The sequence below is a fragment of the Leuciscus leuciscus genome (genome assembly GCF_965113295.1).
Source record: "Leuciscus leuciscus genome assembly, chromosome: 6".
In the NCBI taxonomy this organism is placed as follows: Eukaryota; Metazoa; Chordata; class Actinopteri; order Cypriniformes; family Leuciscidae; genus Leuciscus; species Leuciscus leuciscus.
The window spans coordinates 44891699-44913217 of record NC_138730.1 but is presented as its reverse complement, the minus strand read 5'-3'; the positions used below and the strand labels follow the sequence as shown (position 1 = coordinate 44913217).

General features: G+C 38.2%; 1 protein-coding gene across 1 annotated transcript in view; it reads right to left on the bottom strand.

Annotated features, from left to right (window-relative positions):
• atcayb (ATCAY kinesin light chain interacting caytaxin b) overlaps nucleotides 1–18602 on the bottom strand; it is a 28631-nt gene extending 10029 nt beyond the window's left edge. The window contains 10 exon segments of the mRNA XM_082173192.1: nucleotides 389–475; nucleotides 3647–3778; nucleotides 5155–5257; nucleotides 5405–5509; nucleotides 5512–5553; nucleotides 6533–6673; nucleotides 6676–6759; nucleotides 7422–7468; nucleotides 16580–16674; nucleotides 18011–18602. Of these exon segments, the coding sequence (XP_082029318.1) occupies nucleotides 389–475; nucleotides 3647–3778; nucleotides 5155–5257; nucleotides 5405–5509; nucleotides 5512–5553; nucleotides 6533–6673; nucleotides 6676–6759; nucleotides 7422–7468; nucleotides 16580–16656 (818 nt within the window). The 5' untranslated portion in view covers nucleotides 16657–16674; nucleotides 18011–18602.
• Between the last annotated feature and the right edge of the window lie 2917 nt (nucleotides 18603–21519).

The following is a 21519-nucleotide window of genomic DNA, read 5'->3' as shown; positions in this document are numbered from 1 at the left end:
GTAAAAAACTGTTTCCAACATTGATAATAATCATAAATGTTTCTTGAGCATCAAATCATCATATTAGAATGATTTCTGAAGGATCATGTGACACTGAAGACTGGAGTAATGATGCTGAAAATTCAGCTTTGATCACAGGAATTAATTACATTTTAAAATATATTAAAATAGAAATTATTAAATTGTCATAATATTTAACAATATTACTGGGGGTTTTTTTTGGTTTTTTTTATTGTATTTTTAGTCAAATAAATGCAGCCTTGGTGAGCAGAAAAGACTTCTTCCAAAAACATTAAAAATCTTTCGGATCCAAAACGTTAGACTGGTAGTGTACATGCACAGACACAGAGTGATGATTATGATTATCAGATATTTGATGTTTTCTTGCCTGATAAAGGGTCGTGAGATGGCCAGGACTGTACGGATGAACCAGGAGGGATGCGCAATGATCAGACATTTGAGATTCTTCCTTAACCTGGATGTTAAAGGAATAAAGAAGCAGAAAATTATGACACTAAACGATGAAATGTGATCTCCCTTCCTTACCTTTTCAAGGGTTATTCATAATATCTAATAATATGTGACCCTGGACCACAAAACCAGTCACATGGGTACATTTTTTTAAATTGAGATTTATACATCATCTGAAAGATTAATAAATAAGCTTTCCATTGATGTATGGTGTATAGGATAGGACAATATTTGGCTGAGATACAACTATTGAACATCTGGAATCTGAGGATGCAAAAAAATCGAAACATTGAGAAAATCTCCTTTAAAGTTGTTCATTTATGTTCGCGATTGTGCAGCATTCACTCACACAAATACATGTTTTATATATTTACGGTTGGAAATTTACAAAATATCTTCATGGAACATGATCTTTACTTAATATCCTCATGATTTTTGGCATAAAAGAAAAATGGATCATTTTGACCCATATAATGTTTTGTTGGCTATTGCCACAGATATACCCGTGCGACTCGTGACTGGTGACGTGATCCAGGGTCACATGTATATTCATAAGTCAAGTCAAATCACCTTTAAGTGCTTTTAACAATATATACTGTTTCAAAGCAGCTTTACAGTGATAATATGAATTAAAGTAACAGACATTGTTTAGGCTTTACAGCCGCTCTAGAATAAAGTTATTGTCCAGCTAAAGTTAGTTTTGATTGATTCACTTCCATTGCAACGATCTTTAGTTATTAAAGGGGTGGTTCAGGATTTTGGACATCAGACTTCATTTCTAAGTTAGCCTGGGTGTTATTTATCAGTGAAGACAGTTTTAAAAAATGTTCATCCAGTCCTTCCAGTTGCATAGTTCGCCGGTGCTAGGCTAGCGCGAGTCAACGGTATCTGCTAGCCTGCCATTAAAAACAGTTTTACCCACTCCACAGTACACCTAAAGCAAATAAATGATAATGCCAGACTATCGATGTAAATGTCTGTTGAGAGAATAATGTTAGAAATCAAACTACCCTTTCATCTCAATGATCGCATTACATTTACAGGAACTATTTTCTCAGCAGCGGCGGAATTTTACTTTGCTCCGGTTAGTGATGAGTGTCAGCGGCAGGTAAATACACTTGCGTGATTGTCATGTGGACCGGCTCTCTCGGTTGTCTAGGTAACTTAAAGGTCCCCTATTATGCCCCTTTTCACAAGATGTAAAATAAGTCTCTGATGTCCCCAGAGTGTGTATGTGAAGTTTTAGCTCAAAATACCGAACAGATCATTTTTTACAGCATGTTTAAATTGTCATTTTTTGGGGCTCAGAAAAATGCGCTGTTTTAGTGTGTGCCCTTTAAATGCAAATAAGCTGCTGCTGCACGGCCCAGGGGGCGGAGCTTCATGAGCTCGCGCTTAGTCTCTCAGGACAATTTCATCTCACGGAATGATGATAATATCAGAAACTCTCAGTAACGGTATTGGAGGTACTCTCAGGTGCTGTATGGAGATAGAACAGGTATAGTTTAGTAGTTTAATTACAGTTATAACGTATTTATCATCTGCTTGCTTAAGTCTGCTGTTTCGGACCAGGTCCGAATGATGATCAAAAATATACTGATGAGTTTAATAAAGTTTATTGTACATCACACAAAAGATGAAGCGTCAGTTTTACTCCAGAAAATCACCGTTAGAGCTGAGTAAACACAGTAAGTTATAAGAAGTGCGCAAGTACATAAACGAATTTCGGTAGAGTTGAGGGAGCATTTTCTTTAAAAACAAAATAATTCCACCTCGTCTTCAGCGGCTGCCTCAGTTTTCGGGAGTAAATAGAGAGAGAGCTATGTGGATTAATACATCCAGCCACACAACACGTTACAACGCTTGGGAGACATTCTCGTCAGGGCGGGTCTATATTAGAATGGCAGTGTCTGTCAACACTCGTGGGCGGGGCCTGTGGCTTTAGTGACGTCACTAAAACAGCATTCTGAAAACAGGTCGTTGGGAGACACTGCTGATGATTTATGGGGATTAATAAAAAAGGAGTGAGTGGATTTTTATCACTATTGGGTGGTTGTGTACACACACTGCCAACACACATTTATGTCCAAACAGCATGCAAAGTGGTTTTGAAAGTGAAAGTGAAAGTGAAAGTGACACGTGACGGCCAAGTATGGTAACCCATACTTGGAATTTGACCTCTGCATTTAACCCATCCAAGTTATCCATCCAACCCATCCGTGGGCAGTCATGGCCTAGTGGTTAGGGAGTTGGACTGGTAACCCAAAGGTTGCTGGTTCGATTCCAGAGCCGGTGGGAAATGACTGAGGTGCCCTTGAGCAAGGCACCTAACCCCTAATCGCTCCCCGGGCGCCACACAAAGGCTGCCCGCTGCTCTGGGTGTGTGTATCCACGTTTGCAGTGTGTGTGTTAACTACTCACTACTCTGCTCCTAATGTGTGTGCATTAACTTGGATGGGTTAAATGCAGAGGTCAAATTCCAAGTATGGGTTACCATACTTGGCCGTCACGTGTCACTTTCACTTTCACTTTCAAAAGTGAATTTTGCATAATAGGGGACCTTTAATATCACTCCGCCGCTGCTGTAGACTGTGCTAATAAATACAGGGAACAAAGTATAACTAATGCAATGCGATGAAAGGGTAGTTTGATTTCTAACATTATTCTCTCAACAGACATTTACATCAATAGTCTGGTGTTATAATTTATTTGCTTTTGGTGTACTGTGGAGTGGGTAAAACTGTTTTTAATGGCAGGCTAGCAGATACCGTTGACTCGCGCTAGCCTAGCACCGGCGAACTATGCAACTGGAAGGACTGGATGAAAAATGTTGAAAACTGTCTCCACTGATAAATAACACCCAGGCTAACTTGGAAATGAGGTCCGATGTCCAAAATCCTGAACCACCCCTTTAACTTAGGCGCCGCTAACACGACACCGTTCTAACAGAAAGCAGAAAACTTTGAATGTGTTCTGGCCGTTCATAATACGGGTTCTCCACAATATTCCATCAGCTTTGTCTCAGGTTCTCAGTGTGATTCATCTGATCAATACACATTACGCACAGTAACAATCTCTGTGACTTTAATTTCCTATTATCAATGTAAAGCCGCTTTGGAGCATGAATCTCCATTGTTAAAAGCGCTGTATAAATGAAGACGACTGATCTGAGTACCGTCTCTCGATCATCTGGTAGCATCTCTTGAGCCAGCTGATGCCCGGCATCCTCCGGCGCGGCGTGGCTCCGTTCAGATAGATGATCATGTAGTCTTCAGCCACCAGCAGCTCCAGACTACTGATCACGTACCTGCAGAGATCATCACACACAGCGCTCAGAGGAGACGCCTGAAAATATGCATATTCCAAGTGCAAACCTATGAAATGAACCTCCATTTTGAAATTTCAGGGGATATAAATTAAAAGTGAAGTAATTGAATATGCCACTTTAGGGCTTAAACATTCAAACAGTTTGAATGTATGTAGAAGATGTGTATTTACTACATGTACTTACTATAGGGTTAGGGTAGGGTTAGGGTTAGTTGCATGTAATTATGCATAATTTACTGTTATTACTATGGTAAGTACATGTACTGTAACATATGTAACAAGGACACTGTAAAATAAAGTGTTACCCAGTGTGTGTGTGTGTGTGTGTGTGTGTTAGTTTATGTGATTTATGAGGACAGAAATTGAGTCCTCAAATTTAAAATGGCTTTAAAAATATATTAAACAGTGTTTTGTTTAGGGGTAGGGTTAGTGTGTGTGTGTGATGGGTAGGTTTAGGGGTAGGGTTAGTGTGTGTGTGTGTGTGTGTGTGTGTGTGTGTGTGTGTGTGTGTGATGGGTAGGTTTAGGGGTAGGGTTAGTGTGTGTGTGTGTGTGTGTGTTAGTTTATGTGATGTATGAGGACAGAAATTGAGTCCTCGTATTTAAAATGGCTTTAAAAACATATTAAACAGTGTTTTGTTTAGGGGTAGGGTTAGTGTGTGTGTGTGTGTGTGTGTGTGTGTGTGTGTGTGTGTGTGTGTGTGTGTGTGTGTGTGTGTGTGATGGGTAGGTTTAGGGGTCAGGTTAGTGTGTGTGTGTGTGTGTGATGGGTAGGTTTAGGGGTCGGGTTAGTGTGTGTGTGTGTGTGTGTGTGTGTTTGTGTGATGGGTAGGTTTAGGGGTCGGGTTAGTGTGTGTGTGTGTGTGTGTGTGTGTGTGTGTGTGTGTGTGTGTGTATGTGTGTATGAGTGTAGGGGGGGAGAATATAGAGTTTGTACAGTATAAAAACGATTACGCCTGGAATGGAATGTCCTCACAAGAGCGAGTGTGTGTTTCTGAAACATGTTGTGTGTATGAAATATTTTTCTCTATAAAGTATATGAAATGACACTAATAATACAAAATTGTAATAAAACGTAAATTTAAAACAGTATGTACAGCAGTTACATGAATTCATCACTATATTTTTGTATTCGACTTCCTTCATTCAATTTTAATTCTGCACTTTCTTGCAAACTTGATTCAAATCCAGTAATTAAAAAGGCCTCCCAGTTCTGAATGCTACACAAACCAGTTTATGACAAAAATTCTTTCCATAAACCCAACAGTTAGTCAGTGTTTATCTGATTGTAAATGTACAGTCTACTCTATTTGCTATGAACATGACTGACTGACTGAAGCGTGTGTGTGTGTCTTACAGAAAGAGGTTCTCCATGATGTAGTTGTAGTCGGCACAGCCGCTGTCGGGCAGGTAACAGGCAGCGAAGACGATGATAGCGTTCAGTCCTTCACCGTAATAACCTGTGGGACACAAGAGTCATGTCGGAGTAATGAAAGTATAATAAAAGTATAATAAAACTGTCATGTGAACACCGCTATTAATCATCTTAAACAGTGTAGTTTTACCCTGTATATTCATATATGAGTGTGATTATCAGGAAGACTGACCTCCATGTGTGACGACGCGCAGGTACGGCCGGATCACCTGCATGTCGATCCTGTTCTCCTGATCTCCGATGATCACCGTCCTCCACAGACGCCCCGTCCGTCCCCGTCCCCAGATCCAGGACCCTTCGCGCTGGCCACGGGAGTGTCATCTGACAAATAACAAGAGATGTATAAAATAAATATTATGACAATTTAAAATGACTGTTTTCTATGTGAATATGAAGAGTTCAGATGCAAAAGCCTCTAAGTGGCATCTGAAATTTTCATCTAGAACGATCATTTTTATCAGGTTCGTATAATTAAGTTCAGTAATTTCACTTAAATGACAACTAATAGGTCATTTTCATTACTGAACTTAAATACTGTATACAGGCTTGATAAAAATGATCATTCTAAATGAAAATTTCAGATGGCACTTAGAGGCTTTTGCATCTGAACTCTTCATATATAGTCAAATGTAATGTATTCCTGTGATCAAAGCTGAATTTTCAGCATCATTACTCCAGTCTTCAGTGTCACATGATCCTTCAGAAATCATTCTAATATGATGATTTGATGCTCAAAAAACATTCATTATTATTATCAATGTCGAAAACAAATTTTTTTTACCATTTTTTTCAGGATTCTTTGATGAATTGAAAGTTCAAAAGAACAGCATTTATTTGAAATATAATCTTTTGTAACATTATAAATGTCTTTACTGTACATTTTTATACATTTTATTAATCCTTGATGAATAAAAGTATTGATTTCTTTTATTTCTGTCCCCCAAAAAATTTTAATAAAAATTCTTACTGACCCAAACTTTTGAACGGCAGTGTTTAATATTACAAAATCTTTCTATTTCAGATAAATGCTGTTCTTTTGAACTTTCTATTCATCAAAGAATCCAGAATAAAAATGTAAATAACTGTTTTCAACATTTGATACTAATCAGAACTGTTTCATGAGCTTCAAATCATCTTTCTGAAGGATCATGTGACACTGAAGACTGGAGTAATGATGCTTGATCACAAGAATAAATTACATTTGACTGTTTTCAACATTGATAATAATGAGAAATGTTTCTTCTTCCAATGACATGAAAAGAGCAACATTATTTGCATGTGTTTAGTCAAACTGACTGACCTTCCCATTCCAGCTCGGTGCCGTTGTTGACGGAGCCGAGAGAATCGTCATCCGGCGTGTCCATGTCGTCCACGTTTATGTCCAGGTCGTCCGGTGTTTCCAGAAAGTCATCAGACAGAAGTGAACCTTCACTTTTGTCAGCGACAGGTTAATATCCGGAGCGATTAGCGTGCGACGCTTCTGTCGGACAGAATCCATATGATCCGCAGTCAGAGCGCCATGAAGAGCTGAGGGAAATAAACATTTTATAAAAACAAGGTTTTACTCCAGAGAACATTTCTCATTTCTTATGTACAATATTCATTACTTCAATGAGCTCATTGTTTCTGCCTTCAATTATTATATTGTTTAAATGCATTTTTTTGCAAAAATTATTGAATTGTTTACTGCATTTTTAGCTAACTGTGATTTGTATATACATTTCTGACATACATAACTTAGACAGTCTCCTCTGATAACAGATCACTCTAAATTGTAATGTGGACTCATGCATTTTCTGTAAAGCTGCTTTGAAACGATGTATATTGTGAAAAGCGCTATACAAATAAATGTGAATTGAAATTGAATGAGCAGTTTAGGATTTGTTTTATATGGCTAAATATGCTGTACTTGTTTTATATGGCTAAATATGCTGTACTTGTTTTATATGGCTAAATATGCCTTAAAATGCCTATTTGTTTTATATAACTAATTTGTGTGATTATTTAAGGGTTAGGTTGCGATTTTTGTCCTTATTTTGTAAATAGAAACAAAGAAAAACAACCCAAGAACACAGTTTATCTTTTAATTTGACCTGGTCTCTTCTTAATCTAATAAATTCTATGGATTATCTTTCTCAAGTACAGCTTTTTCATATGCAGTGTTTTCGTAAACATTTAAAAAAACTTACAAGTGTTGTCAGTGAGTCCATCTAAATCTCCATCTTCAGGAAGAGGCCTGTAAATAAACCCAGAGACAGTATAAAGATGACCACAACACCAATTGAAGTAAACTATAATTACAAGTAATTAACCCTAACCCAAAGAGTTAGCTAAAACCACCAGAAACTATCAAAAACCACTCAAAACCACCAAAAACCATCAAAAACCACCACAAACCACCAAAAAACCACCAAAAACCACTAAAAACCACCAAAATCCACCAAAAACCACCAGAAACCACCAGAAACCATTAAAAACCACCAAAATCCACCAAAAAACCACCAAAATCCACCAAAAACCACCAGAAACCATTAAAAACCACCAAAAACCATTAAAACCCACCAGAAACCATTAAAAAACCACCAGAAACTATCAAAAACCACTCAAAACCATCAAAAACACCACAAACCACCAAAAAAACACCAAAAACCATTAAAAACCACCAAAATCCACCAAAAAACCACCGAAAACCACCAAAAAACCACCAGAAACTATCAAAAAAAACCTCAAAACCCCTAAAAACAATCCAAAACCATCAAAACCCACCAAAAAACTCTGAAAAACCACTAAAACCAGCCAAAATCAGTAAAAAAAACACCAAAAACCACTCAAAACCACCGAAAAAACATATTCATAATCAGATTACAGAACAACCAATTAAGGAGCAATTAGGAAAAAGAAGCCAATTTAGGACAATTTTGTGATGGAAATTTGCACCCCAAACGCGCAAAAATTTTTTTTAAACATGAATACAGTAACATAAGGTCACCCTGAGTTAGTTTCAAGGGACTAAACATGAAAATTAATATTTTAATAAAACTTACCGTCATCATAATCACTAGACCGTTTAATATATACCAACAGGGGAGCCATAGGATCCTTTAGGGTGGATGCTCCCAGCGGTCGTCCTTGGTAAAGATAACGTCGGTTTGGTTCTTGCATTTCACTCTAGGGGGGAAGGTTGGTAGAAGCTTGATGTACCACCTGGTGCATCCGCCAACCGGAACCTCGACCTAGGCCCTTAAAAAACCGCCCATTTAACATGGTGGACGGGGGGTCCTAGGAATGCCCGCAGGGGCCTCTCTGGCTTCCATGTCGGGTCTCGTGTATTGACTAGGGGGGGCCAACGATGGTTTCGGGCCCCTCTCATGCCCGGGACCTGGGGGAGCTAAGGGGGCTCTGGGGGATACCACGGTGTGCTTCCGGGGCCCCCGGGTTGCGAATGGGCACCGGACTCGTCCGGGGCCTGTCTGCGGCCTGGGGCCGTAGGGTGCGCACTAGGGTGCCTCCGAGGGGTTACGCTGGTCCTTGGGTGGGGGCTCCGACTGATGGCATGGATTGCGGAGGGAATCGCTGCCGTGCTTGGTCGGGGACCGCATTGCGGGGGCCAGTGGACTCTGATAGGGTATTTCCGACTCTCGTTGGGGGTTCCTAGGGTCTCTGGTCAGGCGGTAACGCGTGCCCTTTGCCCAGGGGACTTCTCGGGGAGGTCGGGGTGCTCCGGGCAAAATCAGCTGGGTCTCCAGATCCGACTGATTTGGGCAAAGGGCTTGCTCAGGGTTCCTTAGTACTCCGGGTTCGCCTGGGTGCTGGGAGGCCTTGGGGGAGCCCGCTCTCTGGCCTAGCCGGGGAAGGCCCCAAACCAAAGTCAGCCAGAGAAATCTGGAACCGGTTAGAGGTTCAACTGACTTGGGCAAGGGGATCTGAGGATTTCGGGGGGTCTGCCCATGGCGGGTTCCCGGGGATCCAACGATCTCAGGCTCTGTACGCAGAGTATGCCCCAAGATGAGACCTATAGACTGCAGACTCTTTTCGGGTGACCTGGGCAACCTCACGGTGACAACAAAGGGTCACTTGGGAGAGTGGTAAGTATCCAGCCCCCCTGTACCTTCGGGCTTGCACACAGGGAGGGTGACCTAGGGCAAACGGGTCTTAAATGGGTGCCCGGTTTTTTATGGCTATCTAGGCCATTCATACAACAGCACATTGGCACTTCAACACCCCAGACACACTGATACCAAAATAATCGTGAAAAAATCTCTTAGTCAGGAAGCAGAATCCAACAGCATTCAATTGAGATTCTGTATACACCCATATTAAAAATTGGCTATGAGACATTCGCTGGGAATTGATCACCCCAAGCGGGCCGCCTCAGAGGAGAGTGTCTGGTTGTCTAAGGTGCCGAAACACTTGAGGATCCTGAGGTACACCACTGATGAAATGTCTCAAATATTTCCCTCACACTATCACTTTTGAGGGTGTAGGAACAAAAACTCCGGAATAGTATGTCCCAAAGAGAATCAGTAGGAACTAAAGCAGGATTCTATCACCAATCCAAAATCTCAAAACCAAAACCTTATTAACTGAGAACCCAGAATCGTACCCATATACTCAGATAAACTACACACATACATTGAGGTCTAAAACCAATATAGGTTTTTGGACTCCCAGACAGGAGTCAATCACAGGTTCGGGTAGGATCAAACAGGCGTAGGCCCGTGCATTTCCTCGGTCTCCCTATTCCAAACCTTCTTAAACAAATGTTTGAGTAAGGGGGGAGCAGTTGTAATTTCCCCTAAACCTAACTCTATAGTAAGTACATTTAGTTAATTAATAATACTCAGTCCTTAAGTAAGTACAATGTAACTACGTCACCTTTAAATAAAGTGTAACCGAAAAGTGAATTTTTTCACGATTTTTCATATCAACAGAAAAATATACCGGGGGTGACCACCCGTCCCACTTTGCGTTGTAATGTTACCGCACAGCATTTCACCCCTTGTCCCGCACGGGAAATTTTTTTTCTCAGGATGGTAGGGGAAGACTCATGAATATTCATTAGGGAAGTCATCCCTGATTGGTCTTAACCCCAGTGAGGGGTAGGTTTAGGGGCGGGGTTAGGGTAGGTCATCAGACCCCCAGTGGCGGGTAGGTTTAGGGGCGGGGTTAGGGTAGGTCATCAGACCCCCAGTGGCGGGTAGGTTTAGGGGTGGGGTTAGGGGTAGGTCATCAGACCAATCAGGGATGACTTCCCTAATGAATATTCATGAGTCTTCCCCTACCATCCTGGGAAAAAAAATATCGCGTCCCGCACGTCGCATATTGAGAATATGTCCCGCGTTTTCATCAGTCTATTGGTTTTTAATGATCAAATTAAGAAAACGTGCATGCGTTATTTTGCCTTTTTAAGAAAGCATTTTATTTATTCTTTTTGCGGCGTAGTTTTTCACCTTTATTTAACAGCGCTTTGAAGTACAAATACAACCGCCGTTTTTTAAATCCTATCCAATGGTTGATAAGAAAGGAGTAAACACTGTCACTAGAAGGTTGTGACAGCTAGCTGTCAATCAAAATGTAGAGTGGTGAGTTTTCCATGAGTTCCCTGTCAGAAAACAAATGGATAATTCGGTCAATTAAAATGTTAATTTAACAGAATTGATCAACTTGCTGTTTTAATTCACATACTTTCTAAAAAAAAAAAGAACGTTTTTGGTTTAATATATTCTTAATATATAAGACTGACAATGATCTAATTTCATGTTGTTTTATATTTTATTACATTGTTTATTTTGTTAGATTTTAGTTAAACTTGGTCAGAACTGTTGCAGAAATAGTGATCTGCATGATTCCTGCTGCCTTTGGGCTCAGTGATGACATGTTACAGTATGTTACATTGTGATGTAATGGTGTTTTCTGGAAGGGACTAAAGAACAAATAACTTTTATAAGCTGAAAGGCAGAATACAAATGTTTTTATTAAGTTAGATAGACATTATATAACAGTTTCAGGTTATGTTTTAGTGTTGGTAACATGTCCCACATTGTCCCACACAAACTTATAATCGTCCCACATTTGGTTTGTTTGATGGTGGTCACCCTAAATAACATGGCTTCTCTCGAGACTCCCCTGCTAGTTCACTGTCAATGATATGCGAAAGCCTGCCGGCATGGCATGATCTGATTGGTTACAAGGTAGTTTGTGACGTCAAAAACACCAGCGATTTCAAACCTGTCTTTGGTTCACTGCAGTTTTAAGGAGAAAATACTCAGCAATGCTGTCGACTTATGAACTTACACATGGTTTGTCTTAAAGCACATTAAAACACTGCAGACATATAAACAACATTAAAAGCACAGGCGGACTTTAAAGTTGGGGGGGGGGGGGGGGGTGCAATGGATAAGACACATGCCTTTGGTGTGAGAGACCCGGGGGGGGTGGTGCAATGGATAAGACACATGCCTTTGGTGTGAGAGACCCGGGGGGGGTGGTGCAATGGATAAGACACATGCCTTTGGTGTGAGAGACCCGGGTTCGAATCCACTGTGAGACACCAATGTGTCCCTGAGCAAGACACTTAACCCCTAGTTGCTCCAGAGGCGTGCGACCTCTGACACACATAGCAATTGTAAGTCGCTTTGGATAAAAGCGTCAGCTAAATGAATAAATGTAAAGGTAAAATGTAAATGTAAAGTTGATTTCAGCTCAACACAAAGGTCACTATAATGCAGAATGCACATCTGTGTCAAGCCATGAACAATAGCTGTTTCTAAACATGGGTTTCATCAGTAAAGGCAACATTTATCCAGTCACTCTCGGACGTGTTTGTGCATCCAGGAGTGGAACGGATGGTAGTCTATCTGACAAACTACATCCAACACCAGCTCTCTGAGAAAAGCCACACAGTGTGTAATTACCCAGCAGTCAGTGCAGTGTCAGGAGACGTGCGGTTTAATAAAAGAGTGCAGTGGAAGAAATAATGAGGTATTGTAGATCTAGACTAAATCTGAGCTTGCATTTACTCAACTCACTTGCACAAAAACAGATTCAGTATTCCTCAAAATGGATAAAAACAGTGAAATTAAACCTGCAAAAATTCAATGTTAAATTATACAAATGGACTTTATGAACTTACTCTCACTTTATTAACCAATGTCTTTGCTGCTGAGCTTCGATGATACAACTCAATCACACAAATAAGCAAAAATGACTTTTTTGTTTGTTGTGTGGTTGGAACAATCTCGACCTGTGGTTAGAAGAAGAGTTTCTCGTTTGCATGACATGTGGACTCAATAAATCCTTATCTTGAGCCAAATAAGCAATCTGACATTACAATCTGTATCTTTTAGAATACATACAAATGTCATTTACGTCTTTTAGTTTGTCAAGAGATTTAAAGCGTAGTTTTTGAAGAGTGCGCATGTGTGAACGAGCTCTAGTGCGTAAGAACGAGACTATGAGTGAATCTGGAAATAAAGCAAAATAAATGAGAAAAATGAGAAATAGTCCTCAGATGCCATATCCGTAATTTATAGCAAAACGTCTTGCGTTAATTCAATCTCAAACAGATTCATTAAAAGAAGTTATTACTCCACCACCTGCGTGACATCATTAACTAACTCTAATGAATACCTGCAGGCAAGTTGATGTGAGAACCCAAGTGAGTTACGGCGTTGTACGGGAAACACACCACAGGATAGAAGCACAGCTGAAAGGTTTGTTTGAGCTGCGCCATCTACTGTACAGATGTGAATCTGCATTTCCTTCAGCAAGAGGCTTATTCATTTTTGCTATTAAAAACAAACAAGCAAGCCAAGCCAAGCCCAGGTGAGAAAATACATGCAAAAGTAAGTAACATATTACTTTCCATAGAAACGGTAACACTTTATTTTACAGTGTCCTTGTTACATGTTACATGTACTTACCATAGTAATAACAGTAAATTATGCATAATTACATGCAACTAACCCTCAACCAAACCCTAATCCTACCCTAACCCTATAGTAAATACATTCAGTTGCTTAATATTACTCAGTACTTACACAGTTACTTTGTAACAATGACACTTTAAAATAAAGTGTAACCAAAGTAATGCACCTTTTTAGGGACTAGGGAGTAACGTGATACTTGTAACGTATTACTTATAAAAGTAACTCTCCCCGACACTGATTATCACAAAGTAAGTTTTAACTTAATGTGTGACACTAATAAAAAAGTACTATCCTTTGCACATGCTGCATATTATTGTCTAAATATGGAACATGAATATGTTAATCTAGCAGTACACTGAAAGCAAAAGTAACTGAAAGCAGTCGTTATTTTAAGTATTTTAACTGATCTGAGCCTTAAAGTAACCTTTTTAAAACATTTTTTTACAGTGGTGTAAAGAGTACTGAAAACCATCCCTTACAACAAAAATGACAAATTACAAGTCACCAATACGACTTGAGGGAAGGTTTTAGGTCTATTTAATCCGAAAATTGTGAGTAAAAGCTTGTAATGTAAAATTATCAATAAAAGCTAAAACATAATAAGGTTCTTCAAAAAAAAAAAAAAGTTATTTGCAGTACACTATCTTTTAACAACAACCTCAAAAGGTTTTATAAGATAATGTGCACACTCACACAATAAATTATTCACCACCCTCAGTCTTTTACTACCCTCGTTGTCATGGCAACACTGATGACCTCATATTTGCCCATAAATGGTAATGCATTATGATGTAAGGGGGCGTGTCTGTGCTCTTTATGTCATCATGCACTGTATAATGACCCACATACACACCTGAACAGCTGATTATGCCATAATTCACCTTCATTTCTCCTTGAAGTGCAGCTAGATAACATGCCCTCAGCTCCACATACATTATTGATCAGAAATCAAAGACGTCTGCATTGGGTGAATATAAGTGATGCATAACAAGCCCCACGGGAACCATTCACGTACATAAGTTTACATTATATTAGCAACTTCTGACTGCTCTGATAATACATGCCTCTAATGGGGCATGCAGTAAAAATCATTATAAATATGATCAATATTTAGATCAATAGCAGTACCGTTATTATACCGCAAATATTGAATTAGAAGAGAAGAGAATACATACAGTAAGGGCATGTTCAAATTCGCTTACAAGAGAATGCCAGAAGATTGTATAGCATATAGCCTATACACAACACTATACAAATATTTTTGTATATAAGTTGTAAATAAAACAAAACATTTTGGAGTATGTTTGGAGTATACTTCAAAATTTCACGTTTCATTCATTTTGTTGCTGCAATCCATTAACTTAAGCTCTTATTTATGTCAAAATCTATGCAAAAAAGCTGTAATTTTATCCTCACGAGGTGTAAAGAGTACCTGAAAACCACACTTGAGTAAAAGTACAGACACCTTACAGCGAAAATGACTATTACAAGTTACAAGTCACCAATTTCAATACGACTTGAGTAAGTCTTAGAGTATCTATCTATTTTTTAACAGTACTTAAGTATTTTACTCATACTGAACGTAGGCTCAAAGATGCATGAGATACATGCCAGTGAAAATAAGAAACAGTTGATTTGTGAGGAGAGCGATCACGTTTATTTTCTAAAATAAAAATAAAACTGAACACGTCGATATTGCAATAAATCAAGGTCGACACAACAGCCTCTTGAACATCTCCAAACATTCAAGTCTCAGTTTAACTCAAGTGCTCAAAAAGGACATTAGTAAACCAATAACCTTCAAAAAAAGACTCTTCAATATATCAAATAAATAAAATAATGTTAAAGGGATATTTCACCACTGGAAAGATGAATGTGTATTTAAATTGGGTCATTTATGTAGTAGAAATGTGAAATTATTTTAGAAGTTGGTGCCTTCTAAACTGAGAAAAGTCAGAAAATGTATTTTTGGCTCATGTGGATGAAAGACTACAACTCCCAGAATGCACTTGCTTCGCTGCCCTACGAGGACACTCCCAAGCCACGCCTACCGGTTACAGAGGGCAGTGTCGGGAGAAATGATACAGCTAGGCTACTAGTCGACTGGAAACTGAAAACACGGCGTTTTATCGTGAGATCCCCCTATGGGCGGGTTGAACACATGCGGGACGAGCTCCTCCTATTGGCTGTAGTCTCTCGCCTCTGGACAAAAGAGCCTCTGATGACGATAAATGACGATTTTTGCGTCATCTGAGTTTTTTTTCCAGACACACAATACAGAAATCTCTCGTCTTAGGAGGACATGAGGGAGGGAACCCCGAAAATACTACCGGGTTTCTACTGATACAAAGCTGAATGCTAATCAGTGAAGTATGCCTTTAAGTAAGATGGAATAGTCAAAGTCTACTTGCACTGGACGTGCTGGTTTGAGCCTCATCTCATTTGAAACACCTACGATTGAGAACCCGCTAATGCACTCCCATTCGTGTAAAGCAGCCTTTTTGACAATTTTGGGTGAGTAAGGGTAAAACGCACAAGTTATAGTCCCTTCAATGCCCTTAGACGACGATATCACTTCTTTATAGCAGCAATAAACTGCTACAGAAAAAGATAAGTGCCATGCTAAATGCAACGAGTAATTGCATTACACTTCACAAATGTGACCCTGGACCACAAAACCAGTCACATGGGTACATTTTTTTTAATTGAGATTTATACATCACATGAAAGCTGAATAAATAATCTTTCCATTGATGTATGGTTTGTTAGTATAGGACAATATTTGGTCGAGATACAACTATTGAACATCTGGAATCTGAGGGTGCAGAAAAATCGAAACATTGAGAAAATCTCATTTTAAAGTTGTTCATTTATGTTCACGATTGTGCAGCATTCAGTCACAAAAATAAATGTTTTATATATTTACGGTAGGAAATTTACAAAATATCTTCATGGAACATGATCTTTACTTAATATCCTAATGATTTTTGGCATAAAAGAAAAATCGATAATTTTGACCCATACAATGTATTGTTGGCTATTGCCACAAATATACCCGTGCGACATGTGACTGGTGACGTGATCCAGGGTCACATATGTATTGAAGTAAAGAGTACATTCAAAATGTACTCAAGTAGAGAGTAAAAGTTGCTAATATCTTTGATACTCAGAAAAACTACAAAGTAGCCAAAAAGATACAAGTAAACAGTAACTAATTACATTTACTCAAATACTTTACACCACTATGCTGCATGTCAAACCACCCTGCATTGTGGGATACAGTGTCTCATGCAGTGAACTCATTTACTAAATGTTCAAGGTCATTGGGATATTCTCTGCATACAGAAGACTGATATACTGTGCACAGGCATGCATACTGCAGATGTATTATGAGTATTATGAGCAACTGAAGGTCTTACCGTGGGAAATCATCGTCCTGCCACTCATCTTTTACCTCCATGTTCTCCATGCGTAAAGTGGCTTCAGTGGTTCCCATCCTCTGCTCCCGATCACACTGATCAACAGAACCAATTACAGAAGATTAACACCTTTAGAAGTTGCTATATAGACAAAAATACATATTTGAGTAATTATTTATCATTGACAACCGTGTTAAATAAGCAAATGGCACTGGCATAAGTCATTCCCCTCAATAAGACACATGATTTGAGGAATGAATGTGGGATGAGTTACACACCGAAGTTTTGTCAGAGTTATTATAGCACTAAAACAGAAGGATAGATAGACATAAGGATAGATAGATAGACAGACAGAAGGATAGATAGACAGAAGGATAGATAGATAGATAGATAGACAGAAGGATAGATAGACAGAAGGATAGATAAACAGAAGGATAGATAGACAGATAGATAGATAGATGGATAGATAGGGACAAGGATAGATAGATAGATAGATGGATAGATAGAAGGATAGATAGACAAGGATAGATAGATAGATGGATAGATAGAAGGATAGATAGACAAGGATAGATAGATAGATAGATAGATGGATAGACAGAAGGATAGATAGACAAGGATATATATATATATATACTGTAGATAGATAGATAGATAGATAGATAGATAGATAGACAGAAGGATAGATAGATTGATAGATAGATAGATAGATAGACAGAAGGATAGATAGACAAGGATAGATAGATGGATAGATAGACAGAAGGATAGATAGACAAGGATAGAAAGATAGATGGATGGATGGATGGATGGATAGATAGATGATAGATAGACAGAAGGATAGATAGATAGATAGACAGAAGGATAGATAGATGGATAGATAGATAGATAGGTAGACGAAGGATAGATAGATAGATAGATAGATAGATAGATAGATAGATAGATAGATAGATAGATGATAGATAGATAGACAGAAGGATAGATAGATGGATAGATAGATAGATAGATAGAAGGATAGATAGATGGATAGATAGATAGACAAAAGGATAGATAGATAGACAGATAGATAGATAGACAGAAGGATAGATAGATGGATAGATAGATAGATAGATAGAAGGATAGATAGATGGATAGATAGATAGACAAAAGGATAGATAGATAGACAGATAGATAGATAGACAGAAGGATAGATAGATAGATGGATAGATAGATAGATAGATAGATAGATATAAGGATAGATAAATAGATAGACAGACAGAAGGATAGATAGATAGATATGTAATCGTTCATCAAAATATAATAACTTGCTGCAGATCACGTCACATATTTAACCCCTTCCTATCCACACCTGTCAGCATCCAATCTATTCCTCATGGGGAAAATCAACATGTTTCTCATTGACTGCCAGTTTAATCAGAAATACTGTATAAGACTTACAACAGAAGAGTTTCTCTCCGCAGTCTCTCCGTGTTCTCCCTCAGCTCTGTCGATCTCTCAGCAATTCATTAAACCCATAATGCTTGTTTTAGATGAGTGTGTTCAGATCTGACTCTGGGTGTGTGTGTGTGTGTGTGTGTGTGTGTGTGTGTGTGTGTGTGTGTGTAGGGGTGAAGCCGGTCACGTCTGTGGTTTTCCTCGGACAAAGAGGATTTCAGGACAATCCCAAAGACAAGCTCTCAGTCTCTCTGCATTCCCATCATTATGATCCAGAACTGATGACATATAGATTCCCGTTGTGCATCTGTCAGGTTTTCATCATTCATCCCTGAATCGCAGAAGGAATCCCACCACATAATCCCGGTCCAGATTACGTAATAACACCTGGAGTCTCCGCCCCTTTTTTATTCCCCGTCTCGTTCCCTGGAAAAGCTTTTATTTCCCTCCGTTATGAACTGAAATCCTTGTTCCTTGTGCTTTTGCTCTATGTGGAACGAGCTGCAAAAAGATGGAGGTCTCCTCCTCACTGTTGCCTAGCAACCGCATCCCAGTCTCTCCATCCCTGCAGGACACAATCTCTCCTCTGTTCATTCCTCCCTCCTCTCGTTCCCTTCATTCTCTCTCACAGCTGCTCAGCGTCTGTGAACACAGGCTCATCCCTCTGTCTCCTGCGAGCGCTGTGATTGGTGGAGGCACATTTCCTGCTGCTCTCTGATTGGCTCAGGGTCTGGTGGATGATGTCATCTGTTTAGTACTCAGGAGGCTCGCAGGAGAAGTGCATGTACGTGATTAGTACATGAAATATGACATTTGCAGTCTATATAGGCCAGGAAATTAGTCATGTCATGTTTCTTTACGTAACAGTTAATAAAAGGAAAATGTATAGGTTATGGAAAAATACATATAAAAAAATTTATGTTAAAAACTGCATCAGTTATTTGAATTTTGTTGGTAAATTTAATATCAATTGTTTATAAATTGCAACTACTAAAATTAAATGATTATTTTCCTCATATGTTATTGCATAAATTATAACATTCGACCCTCAAATCTTTTTGAATGTAGCATAAAAATAAATATAATAATTATTAATAATATATAATTATTATGATTAATAATAATAACAAAAATAATTGTTATTGATGATAATAATAATATAATTAAAAGAGAAAATATTAAAATAATAATAATAATAATTATTAACATTAAATTAACATTAAATTAACACTAAAATATTATACAAATATTAACTAAAAATAACAGTGTTAATAACAATAATATAATTACAATATTTATCTAATATTATTATTAATTATTATTATTATTATTACTAATGTTATAATAATAAAATGTATAATTATAATAACCACAATAACAATTATTAAAAGTATATAATATTAATAATATTATTTAGTATATAATCGTATATATAATATTATTATATATTAATATAATAATAGGATATAATAAAATAATCATTATAATATTATAAATAAAAATAACAATAACAATATATAATAACAAAATTATTATTAGAATTTATATAATAATTATAATGTTCTGAATAAAATGTAATATAAAAAATTAAAATGATTAATAATAATAATTATTATTATTATTTATAATTTTTATTATTATGATTAATATTGAAGCTAAAATATTGCAGTGGTTTGGGGTTAAGCTTTTCACGTCCATAAAACAACAACAACAACAACTTGAAAAGAGAATTGAAAAGTGCTTGGAGGGTTTTGACGAGCTCTTCTGTACGGACTACTGAATACAGCCCATAAACATCATAAACTCTTGTTAAAATTGTCCTCATATGGTTTTGTCAATCCCTGAGACGACTTTATAATGGACGAGAGTGAGTTTAGAAAGACTGTCTGTCGGGGCTTTTCCTGAAAGCTCACATCATCCATTAATATCCACTCAATCCTTCCAGGACGGGCAGTCATGTGGAATCTGGAGCTTTCTCTCTGGGTTTCAGCCTCTCATCGCTCACACAATACATGCAGACATTCTCAAAATCAAAATTATTCATCTCAACGTTAGATGCATATTAATTGCACACTTTATACAGAAGAGCAGCTGTGAACACAGTCAGGGGGCAGTCATGGCCTAGTGGTTAGGGAGTTGAACTGGTAACACAAAGGTTGCTGGTTTGATTCCAGAGCCGGTGGGAAATGACTGAGGTGCCCTTGAGCAAGGCACCTAACCCCTGATCGCTCCCTGGGCGCCACACAAAGGCTGCCCGCTACTCTGGGTGTGTGTATCCACGTTTGCAGTGTGTGTGTGTGTTTACTACTCACTACTCTGCTCCTAATGTGTGTGCATTAACTTGGATGGGTTAAATGCAGAGGTCAAATTCCAAGTATGGGTTACCATACTTGGCCGTCACGTGTCACTTTCACTAATGCCTAGAGGTGCAATGATCCCTCATGTCACGATGCGATATTATTGCTATACTAGGGTAAAAGGTTAACTAAAAAGGACAATAGAGACACCAGAATAACAATATTCATGATTCTGAAGCTGAAAATACAGAATTATTTTAGGTGAACATGCACTCTTCCATTGAAATAATGTAGGCCACTTTTTACTGGTAACACACGACATTTGGCATTATCAGGACCCACAAATATATTGCATTATTATACATTATATTCAACATTATATACGTGACCTTGGACCACAAAACCAGTCACATGGGTCAATTTTTTGAAATTGACATTTATACATAACCTGAAACCTGAATAAATAAGCTTTCCATTGATGTGTGGATTGTTATGATAGGACAATATTTGGCTGAGATACAACTATTGAACATCTGGAATCTGAGGGTGCAAAAAAATCGAAACATTGAGAAAATCTCCTTTAAAGTTGTTCATTTATGTTCACGATTGTGCAGCATTCACTCACACAAATAAACGTTTTATATATTTACGGTAGGAAATTTACTAAATATCTTCATGGAACATGATCTTTACTTAATATCCTCATGATTTTTAGCATAAAAGAAAAATCCATAATTTTGACCCATGTTGGCTATACCCGTGCGACATGTGACTGGTGACGTGATCCAGGGTCACATATAAAGTAGTTTAATGTACTGACACTTAAAACTGTGAAAACTAGATTTTCTTTCTCTCACAGTCGTTTTTATTTTGGGTGAACTATACACAATACATCCATGATATATTGTTACACCCCTACTAATGCCCTTATGACGCATAAAGTTATAAAATATTCTAAATTACTGTTCTGCCACATGTTGTTTTCTTCAGAATGATAAATATGATATTCAGTTGTTGAGACTTTAAAGGGACGGTTCACCCCCCAAAAAAATGAAAATTCAGTCATAATTTACTCACCCTTGTTATTTTTCAAACCTGTAAGAGTTTCTTTCTTCTGCTGAACACAAAAGAAGATATTTTGAAGAATGTCGGTAAACAAACAGTTGATGGACCCCATTGACTTCCATAGTAGTTTCCCCCCCATACTATGGAAGT